At 35.1% G+C, this 10,557-nt stretch overlaps 1 protein-coding gene and 1 long non-coding RNA gene across 3 annotated transcripts; both read right to left on the reverse strand.

The window, feature by feature from the left end:
• Window positions 1-612: 612 nt before the first annotated feature.
• On the reverse strand, window positions 613-1,976 carry LOC133315453 (uncharacterized). The gene is made up of 3 exons (XM_061517081.1): window positions 1,245-1,976; window positions 1,001-1,144; window positions 613-852 (listed from the first exon to the last, which is right to left on the reverse strand). The coding sequence occupies exons 1-3, from the start codon at window positions 1,974-1,976 to the stop codon at window positions 613-615; spliced, it is 1,116 nt and encodes a 371-aa protein (XP_061373065.1).
• Window positions 1,977-3,163: 1,187 nt separating this feature from the next.
• On the reverse strand, window positions 3,164-4,197 carry LOC133315456 (uncharacterized). 2 transcript variants are annotated; one of them, XR_009752086.1, is made up of 4 exons: window positions 4,102-4,197; window positions 3,970-4,004; window positions 3,676-3,838; window positions 3,164-3,582 (listed from the first exon to the last, which is right to left on the reverse strand). It is a non-coding gene; the product is annotated as an uncharacterized LOC133315456 (long non-coding RNA). The 2 variants fall into 2 exon arrangements; XR_009752085.1 differs by having other exon boundaries at window positions 3,970-4,178.
• Between the last annotated feature and the right edge of the window lie 6,360 nt (window positions 4,198-10,557).

Raw genomic sequence — 10,557 nt, forward strand, 5'->3', positions numbered from 1 at the left:
ATTTCATCCAACGATTATAAGAGGGGCAATAAGAGGTGATAAGCTTACTTGGTGATAATTATTACTTCTTCCAATTTTCAAATGAAAAGTTATAACCTATATTTTTGCTTTAAAATTTATGTCGGCGTTTAAAGGAACCAAATCCATATATTATAAGGGTGCGAGCAAATTTGATAACCAATTAGCTTTGAAGAACAAAATTGGCTAGTAAATTTGCTAACAAATTGACAAGTGATGGCTACCCTCTTGCAATATTGTTTAAAAAAAATAATTTACGCTATTAGATTGCAAAGAGAAATAGGAAAGAAAATTAAATCAATTATTAAAAGCATTTCACGTAGTAGAAATGTTATACATCAAAGAGTCATAATAGCTAGTAAGTAATAACGTTTACCATAGCACAATTTGTACTGGAAAAAAAATGTTTATCCACGGTCAATAGTACAACAAAGACATCGCACAATCATAAAATTAATAACGCATTAAAAGTACAATAATAATTGTCTTTAGCAAGTGGAAGAAACTTTCCAATTATTTTTCGCTCAAGGAATAAGATGATCGATGATTTGTTGGAATATGTAGTACATGAAGCAAATATGTAGATAAGAGGAATTAGGATGTCAATGTATCGTGTGGTAGTTGTTCTGCCAAATAGATATACATATGTCCCATAGCTCCAGTTAGAAAGCCGTTTTCGTATCTGGCTTCTAGTGTCAAAATTTCACCATCCTTAATCCTGATAGAACCTGGTTTTGGATAACAAACAGACCTTCCAACAGCATAACCTTTCTCATTTCCGGCTTCATTTCCCGTTCCATATTTTGCTATTGAGGTACATAGAGTTCTTCCGTCCTATATTAATAGAAAATATAAATTGTATTATTAAAGATGCATTGCAATATATATATATATATATACATATATATATATTTCAGTTCTCAAAATGATATATATTATTTAAATTACAAAGAATGATGGGAAATACTTAAGATATCTGTACCTCTCCATATAGAGTTGCATTAATACCACCTGAATGCAAATGAGCTGTTCCATAAATGAGATAACCACCTTTTTGCATTGGAATTTTTGTTTTCTGGACATGAGGAAAGTCCTTGCTACCATTTGCCGGAATAGTAAATTCTACCTGTAACAAATTAATAAATCTTTAATCCTCACTTACTCCAAACAAATTAATAGATTGAAAAGTGTAATTATAAAATGCATTGGATAACAAACATATTTACCTGACACTCATGGAATGAAGTTGAACCATTGGATTTGATTTTATCGGTCGAATCAAGTACATAAAAATTAACAGGAATTTGTTTTTCGTCCCAGTCAACCCACCTTATTTTGTATCTTAGGGCAAGCTTTCTCTTTGGGCCTTCAAAACCCTCTCTTAATTTGCATTTTAAGTTGTCTTTGCAACATAGGAGTCCTCCTTTATAATCGGGGGTCAGTGGCTCACCATAAATGCCTTTTGTGACATTATAAAAGTCCTTAGGGAGATTCATAAGGTCACATCTGCAATCAGTACAACCTTTCCTATCTTGTGTACCACGTGTATCAATGGCCAATATGTCTAATAACCACCTCTCTTCATACCCATCTGGAATTTCTGCAGGGTTATGTAGTTCTACTGCAAAAGGGTCTGGAAGGTTTGAGGTTGTTCCTCGTGATTCAACTCCTAAGCCCCAGTAAAGTGGAAGAATAAAGTCGTGGCACATGCCTTGATTCCTCTTGAAAATGAAACCATCATAATTCTTGGGACGAACCTTAGAGCCGCCGCGCATGCTAGCAACAGTAACATTTTCAATGTATCTTATAGCAAACCAATGGTGAAGGTATGTTTCATACAAAGGTACAGAGTTCCCATCTTCATCAATTAGTTCAGCATCAAAACTCTTGACTCCAATGTGACCTTTCGGGAATTCAATATCATAAAAACTTTTCCCCGCAACTAGTCCTGGCTCCATTTCAAACATTTCAGACACAAAAGTAGCTGACTTTATATGACTTTCGGGGTCCTCATGGGATGATTTGTCTCCATTGTCAGATTTTGGAAACTCAAAATTTAACAAATTTTTCCCTTGTAATGAATTTAAATCATTTATCCCTTGGAATGAATATGTTGTGCTTGATAGTAACACTAGTATTGATAATGAAAGTATCAACGATTTAGAGATAAACTTCGTGTTCCTATTAGAAAAACCATCATTATTAATCACATGATTAGTTATGAATAATGTTTGTACGTAAAGTTATTCTTTCGTGTATACAAACATATGCTAAAAAAGTAGGCACATTAAGTAAGATTGAAGAAGACAAATTAAGTGTTAAAATTTGGAAGGAAGAAAAAGCATACCAGATGATCAGAAGAACATGAGTAAATGATCATTGTGGAGATTTGGTCTTTGTCGGAAGAATAATCAATTTTATTTTTGAATGCTTATGGAGGTGTTGTTTATTGCTTTTATAATATAAGATTTTGAAATGGAAAAGCTGGCGTAACTTAATGCCAATTCAACACAGACTTAAGATTCTTGTTTCTGTTGGGCGTCTAAGTGTTTTGGATTTATCTTTAAGTTGTTTCTAGAGATTTTGTAAAGAAATTACAGCGTAACTGACAATGCAAACCATTCGGCAACTCTTTAAAGCCATTTATAGGCATAAGAAGTTGATGACCGCTGAGAGTTTTTCTCAACAAAAATCTTCTAATGGGAATTTCCTTTTAATGGCCAAATTAGTTTGAGTTTTCTTTATTTTGGTCTGTTTTTCTGTTTTTGCTAACAAATGTTCACAACAATATGGGGTATCGTTAAATTCTACGGCCTATTCATAACCGACTTAGAATTTGGTGTCGTTAAATTATTCTGCATTGGTTTTTTTAAACCGACGGAATAACCGCCATTGAAATTGAAATGACGTTGTATCTTACAAAACCGCCGTGCAATAAGATTGAATAATTTAAACGTTCAGCTATATTTTATAAATTGAATTAAATGTTTGAATTTTTTTAATATTATTTTTATTCATATAATTAAACAAAACTCAATATTAATTGATTGAAAATTCAAATTGATTAAATATTCAGGCATTTCAATGTAACATCACCAAATTTATATAAAATTAAATGTAATTTCCAAATAAACAGAAATAATAATAGAAATAAAATTCAAAATATCTTGCATTAAAAATTAAAAGCCCGTTTATACAAAAAAACAAAAAAAATTAAAAGCCCCAAATATATAAGTAAATATATCGTTTACAAATAAACATAAATAAAATCGATTTATTTCCGTAAACATTTATGTCCTTCTCTTCCATAGTGCGATTTTAAGTTTTAACCTTCAGCTATGTCACCCATTCTAGATACAGCAGCCATGTGTAACTCAGACAAATGACTAGTCTGCCTCAACCAAGTTCTGTCATGGATTTGGGGATTGTGAGTTCATCACATTGAATCCTACTGAGCATTCGATCTTGCCAGGGTGAACAACAATGGACAGCAGCTATGAGCCCTTGTGATGTATCCTTCATGTAGGACATCTTCAAGGGGTTGTCTCCTAGCAAGTAATCCACCTAGAAAACAAAAATAAATCAAGATCAATTAACAAAAAGGAAATACACATAAGCACCATACTATAAAATAAGTGAAAAGTCTTACTTTTCTACCTTTTTTGTGCTATAGCCCTGAGCCTCTTTGGAGTAAGAGTGGTTCAACCACAGTTCACAACCATATGGGCTGTTGTTAAGTACTTAGCATAGCTTAAGAGTAGAAAGGAGGTAGATGTGACATATTGCATGTTGATATCACTCATCTTGAACAGAAACCAACCTGCATCATTTTTGAAGAGCAAGAAGACAAAAGTAATCGTTACTGATTGGACTACATAATTAAGACTTGAGACTGGGAGAGGGAGAGGGAGAGGGAGAGGGAGAGGAGCAAGAGAAAGAAGGAAAAGGAACCTGTCCTGGCGTCTATTGGGCGGAAGAGATAGCACCTTTTAAACAAGACAAAGATGTTAGACAGAGGGAGAGGGACTTGAGGAAAAGGAAAAGGAATTTGGACCTTAGAAAGCATTGGTGTTGGGGACTGACCTCAGTCAAGACAAAGATGAAGTGAAAAAAGTTCCACCCTTTACATTCAGAACAGAGTCCAACTATTCAATGATAGGCAATCAGGGTATTCTAGTGCCATTCATTAGGAGGAAGCAGAGCATTAATAACCCACCGACACAGCACAACGCTCAAGAAAACACATTTGTGGACCAGATGCATCCAACACAGCTGGCAGATATCAATCCTATCCTTGCTAAGGAACTTCAAACGGATAATGTTTTGATTGGTCACCTTGGGCGGCAAAATCTAATCCTCGTGGACTTCCAAGCAGGGGCAATGTAACAGATCACACTATAGGATTAGACCATGTTAATGAATTGAAAGTAAAATAAAGTAGGACCCGTACCAAGCCCAAATAGTAATAGATACACGTTGGTGAAAGATATAACGTGTGAATAGTAATAGAGAAGACAAGAAGAATTTTTTCAATTTTATAAATAAATGTGCATGCTTTTTCTTTTTCTTTTTCCTTTTCCTTTTCTTTAATTTCTATTTTTAATTTGCTACATGTTAACATTTATGTTTATGCTATTCTACTATCAAGCATCTCATCGTACCAGATAAGTTACATTTTGTTTATGTGTAGTCTTATCAGATAAGTTACATTATTCTTACTAGTACCGTGCTTGGACATGTATGGGCTATTAATTTTTTTAGTTTATGTTTTTTTTTTTAAATTGTATATATGGTTCGTAATTTTATTAAAAATTAAATTTAAAACTTTTAATTTATATTTCAAACTTAACTCAAATTAATTTTTAATTTTTATAATTATATATGATAGAGAAATATATTTCTTATTTCATCGTTGGAAAATAAAATGGAAGTCTATGTTTGATTTAGATTAATTTTGTTTTCAAAATAACTTTTGAAAAGCTATATAATATTTCAATTTTATTACAACAAAATCAAATGACTCTATTTGCTCTGTCTGTATATATGAAAGATGGCTGAAGATTATCTCATACCAAGTGGTGATATGGTATTGTCCAACGAAGAAGGATTTGCCATCTCCATCACAGGCCTTCGTGATGGTAAGCTATTACTAGCATCTTGATAAGCTGATTTAATCTCCTCCATGCTGGCATAGAAATCAATAGAAAAGAAATTACAAGAACCAATTAAAAATATATTACCAAATATCACATAAGTAAACTTCTAAGTTTCCATTAATTGACATGAATAAATACAATTATTATGATTTATTGTGACATTTTTTGTGTAAACCTTCCGAAAACATTTGTTATCATAATTTATTGTCATATTGATAGAGTTATTCTTGAAGAAAATTATAAGTGGAGACCATACACAAACAGAGGGACAAGGAGGTTTCAACCATGTCAGAGGCACTAAAACTTATGAATTGGCCACGTAATTAGCTCTTCAAATATTATTCAACATTTGATAAAATTCATAAGTAAATATCCTTACCATGTCATTTTAGAATTTCCAGTACCAAGTTGAGGTTGAGCAACATATCCAGGGAATGCCAAGGAACTCCTATAACTCCAATTTTAATAAATTGTATAACAGTGACCCATCAGAGCACAATGAAAATTAAAAAAAATATATATTACAAAAGGTAAAAGAAAAAAAATAACTACTTAATCTGTTATGGAAGGATTACAAATACAAACACCAAACAAAACCACGTGCGTATAAATAAATTAGTTTACAGGATCTATCTGTAACATAGTAAACAATATAATTGCTTGATTTTTCAGAAACCAGGGATGCTACAACTTTTACTTGATACATGCGAAAATTGTATTCCAACAACCGAAGTGAAAAGTTGCAATAAATAGATTGGATTAAAAGTTTTCTCTAAGACAACAATATTGATCTCGTGGAACCTGAACATAAGCAAAAGTATTTATCACAAAGTTCATGTTTTGAGCATGGAAAGCAAATAAAAACTAGTATAGTCAATAAATGAGTCTCTCCTTACCCTCATTCCCGGATGGGCAACTTTTACATGCCAAATTTAAAAGCCTCTTTGCTAACACATAAAGACTTAAATCAAGCAGAGTAAGCAATTAAAGACTTAAATCAAGGATAACAATAGTTATATAAGGCTATAAGCTCACATAGTAAGAAGATTTTGAAGAGTTCACTTCAGATGCAAAGTCAAAGTAATAACCCAAACCATACTTAAATTCCTTAAAGAATACATTTAAGTACTCTGCCTCAATTCACACATGGTACATGCATATACAAAACAGTTTATACAATAGCAGTGAGGGTCAGGTAGTGATCAATATAAATTTTAAACAGAGAAAAATGATAGAAATTATAAGATTAAATAGAAAATGTGCAACTTAAGGCATTCTACACTTAAGGAAGCAATAATAGGATATGTCAATAGAATTGATGAGCAGAATATTTGGCATAATTTGTGCAGATTTGTAATTATATCCTTAATTAATTAGCCAGCTGTAGGTTATGATTGTGTAATTATATCCTTAATCAATTAGCTAGTTGTAGGTCATGATTGTATAGTTATGATTGTGTAATTATATCATACTATTTAAATGAGAATTCTCCAAAGGAGAACAGAAGGTTTTATCCCAATTTCTCCAAGTTTAACATGGTATCAGTCTAGGTTTCGTTACTAAATTTTTCGTTGTGCTCACAGTCTCGGAGTTCCCAAGTTCTAGTCTTTTGCGCGTACTGTTCACGTCGCGATTCTTTTTTTTTTTTTCCTCTCACGATTTTTCTCAGCATCATGTCTACTGAAAAATATGATGTTCTTTTTGTTCGTATTAATGGAAAGAACTACTCCACCTGGGCATTTCAGTTCCAGATCTTTGTCAAAGGCAAGGAGCTTTGGGGTGATGTTGACGGAACTAATTCTGCTCCTGACAAAACTATGCACCAAGCGGCACATGCCCAATGGGAGGCCAAAGATGCACAGGTAATGACTTGAATCATAGGCTCTGTTGAGCCTAGTATTGTCCTCAATCTCAGACCCTTCACAACGGCAGCAAAGATGTGGGACTATTTGAAGAAAATATATAACCAAACAAACACTGCTCGCAGGTTCCAGCTTGAACATGAAATTTCTCTTTTTCAACAGGATAGTCTCTCAATTTCTGAATTCTATTCTCATTTCATGAATCTTTGGGCTGAATATACTGACATTGTCTATAAAGATTTGTCGACTGAAGGACAAACTGCAGTCCAAAATGTTCATGACACCACAAAACGAGATCAATTTCTTATGAAATTGAGATCTACTTTTGAGGGCATTCGCACCAACCTTATGAACAGGGCTCCTGTTCCCTCCTTGGATGAATGTCTAAATGAATTGCTTCGTGAAGAACAACGTCTCCTTACTCAGACAAACATGGAACACCAGAAATCTGCCTCCCTTCCTGTAGCGTATGCAGTACAAGCCAAACCACGAGGTCAAGACATGAGTACTGTCCAATGTTTCTGCTGCAAAGGCCATGGACATTTTGCTTCCAACTGTCCTAAAAAGTTCTGTAATTACTGAAAAAAAGAAGGTCACATCATCAAAGAATGTCAAATCAGACCACCACGGAGAAATGCAACAGCCTTCACTGCCACTGTTGGCTCTTATACTACTCCTGTTTCTGTGGATCAGAATCCACCTGTTTCTGTGCCAACTTTAACCCCTGAAATGGTTCAACAAATGATTGTTTCTGCATTTTCTGCTTTGGGTCTTTCAGGTAAAGTTTCTTTATCCAGCTCTCCTTGGTACTTTGACTCTGGCGCATCCAATCATATGACCAACAATGTTGCTTCTCTTACCAATGTTACAAATTACTCTGGTAATTTACAAATACACACTGCGGATGGAAACAATTTACCTATCACAGCAATTGGTGATATTTCTTCATCTCTTACCAATGTTTATGTTTCCCCTGATCTCACCAGTAACCTTATTTCAGTTGGTCAATTAGTTGACAATGATTGCAAAGTTGAATTCTCAAAGTCTGGTTGTCATGTGCAGGATCAACACTCAGGGAAGGTGATCGCGAAGGGGCCTAAAGTTGGACGTCTTTTTCCTCTTTATTCATTGTTGTCACCATGTTCTTTTCAGCCTTTTATTTCTTGTAATTCTGCAACTGTTAATTTTCAATTATGGCATAAGCGTCTTGGTCACCCAAATTCGAATGTACTTCATGCCTTAATGAAATCTGGAGTTCTTGGCAATAAACATTTCCCATCTTTTAGTGCTGTTCAATTTGATTGCAATTCTTGTAAACTTGGTAAAAGTAAAATTCTACCATTTCCAGTTCATCAATCAAATGTAAATCAGCCTTTTGACATAATTCACAGTGATTTATGGGGCATCACACCTGTAATATCTCATGCACATTACAAATATTTTATCACTTTTATTGATGACTATAGTCGTTTCACATGGGTCTATTTTTTGCGATCTAAAGCTGAAGCTTTCTCTGCATTCCAATTTTTTCATTCCTATGTTTAAACTCAGTTTGCATCAAAAATTAAAACTCTGCGTTCTGACAATGGGGCACCCCAACAAAATGGGATAGCTGAAAGAAAAAACCGCCATCTTCTTGATGTTGTCCGTACCTTAATGTTGGACTCTTTAGTACCCTCCCATTTTTGGTGTGAAGCTCTCTCAACTGTTGTCCACCTTATTAATCGGCTACCTTCTCCAGTCTTGCACAATGATTCCCCTTTCTTAAGGTTATTTGATAAGCAACCCAATTATTCAACTCTTCGCACCTTTGGTTGTGTCTGTTATGTTCATCTTCAGCCACCAGAACGCACCAAACTCACAGCTCAATCTGTTAAATGTGCTTTTCTTGGTTACTCAGCCCATCAAAAAGGTTTTTTATGCTATGATCCTCACTTACATAGGATTCGGGTTTCTAGAAATGTCATCTTTCAAGAAGATACATATTTTTTTGCTACTAACCAAGACACTCAATCTTTTACATCCAAATCTGTCTTGCCATTGTTTCCTAACAGCTTTGCAGAAGACCAAGCTCGTCCTCCTGTCATTGTCTACCAAAGACGTCCGACTGTTCCACCAATTCAGACTTTAATCCCTTCAAGGCCCCTTCTGATCATTCTCTGGCTGCTGATCCAGTGCATGCACTAGAACCTGCCCCTTTACGTCGCAGTACTCGCATTCGTAAACCACCGGAAAAGTATGGTGTTTCTGAATCTTTATCTTTGACAGCAACTTTAGCATCTATTCCTATTCCTTCTTCATATAAACAGGCAATGGAGCATAAATGTTGGCAGGATGCTATAGAGACTGAACTTCTTGCACTAGAGGAAAATCAAACATGGGACATTGTTCCATGTCCTTCATCGGTTAAACCTCTTGGCAGTAAATTTGTATTCACTATAAAGTTGCGTTCAGATGGATCCATCGATCGATACAAGGCTAGATTGGTTGTGCTTGGAAATAAGCAAGAATATGGCCTAGACTATGAAGAGACCTTTGCGCCGGTGGCCAAGATGACTACTGTGCGGACTATTATTGCCATTGCTGCATCTGAATCTTAGCCAATTCACCAGCTAGATGTCAAAAATGCCTTCCTTCATGGTGACCTCAAAGAAGAAGTTTACATCAAACTTCATACGGGTATGCCCTCAGTATTACCTAATACTGTTTGTAAGCTAAAACGTTCTTTGTATGGATTAAAACAGGCACCAAGAGTGTGGTTTGAAAAGTTTAGCACAACATTACTTGGTTTTTCCTTCATCCAAAGTAGCTATGATCCATCTCTTTTTCTACAAAGGACCTCCAAAGGAATTGTGATTCTCCTTGTTTATGTGGATGACATTATCGTCACCGGCTCAGATCAAGAGGCTATCACTACAATCAAACAATTGATGCATACAACTTTCCACATGAAAGATCTTGGACAGCTCACTTATTTCTTGGGATTAGAAGTACAATTCCAACAAAAAGGCATCTTTGTCACTCAGCACAAATATACTCAGGATCTAATTAAGCTAGCTGGTCTCACCACTGTGGAAGTTAATGTAAAGTTAAGACGGGATGAAGGTGACCTTCTACAAGACCCAACTTTATATCGAAAGTTGGTAGGAAGTCTCATCTACCTCACCATCACAAGACCTGATATCTCTTTTGCTGTCCACACAGTCAGCAAATTCATGCAAAATCCTAGACACTTGCATCTTACAGCAGTACAACGAATCATTAAATATTTGTTGGCCACTCCCAACCGTGGTATCTTCTTTCCGACAAATGCAACAATACAACTTCAAGCATACAGCGATGCTGATTGGGCTGGATGTCCCGACACAAGGAAGTCTACTACTGGCTGGTGTATGTTTTTAGGAGATGCCCCTATCTCCTGAAAATGCAAGAAACAAGAATCTGTCTCTAAATCCTCAACTGAAGTAGAATATCGATCCATGTCTGCAGCATATACAAGGCAAAGGTTATACATAACAACA

The sequence above is a fragment of the Gastrolobium bilobum genome, unplaced genomic scaffold (genome assembly GCF_033153095.1).
Source record: "Gastrolobium bilobum isolate Gb01-03AN ecotype WA unplaced genomic scaffold, APGP_CSIRO_Gbil_v1 utg74956, whole genome shotgun sequence".
Taxonomy (NCBI): domain Eukaryota; kingdom Viridiplantae; phylum Streptophyta; class Magnoliopsida; order Fabales; family Fabaceae; genus Gastrolobium; species Gastrolobium bilobum.

Bases quoted from the DNA above. Each gene is read 5' to 3' on its own strand.
- LOC133315453 (XM_061517081.1), bottom strand. From the start codon at position 1,976: ATGGAGCCAGGACTAGTTGCGGGGAAAAGTTTTTATGATATTGAATTC. The intron at 1,145-1,244 runs GTAAATATGTTT...AATTTGTTACAG, and splicing joins CTTCATTCCATGAGTGTCAG to GTAGAATTTACTATTCCGGC. The intron at 853-1,000 runs GTACAGATATCT...CTATTAATATAG, and splicing joins ATGCAACTCTATATGGAGAG to GACGGAAGAACTCTATGTAC.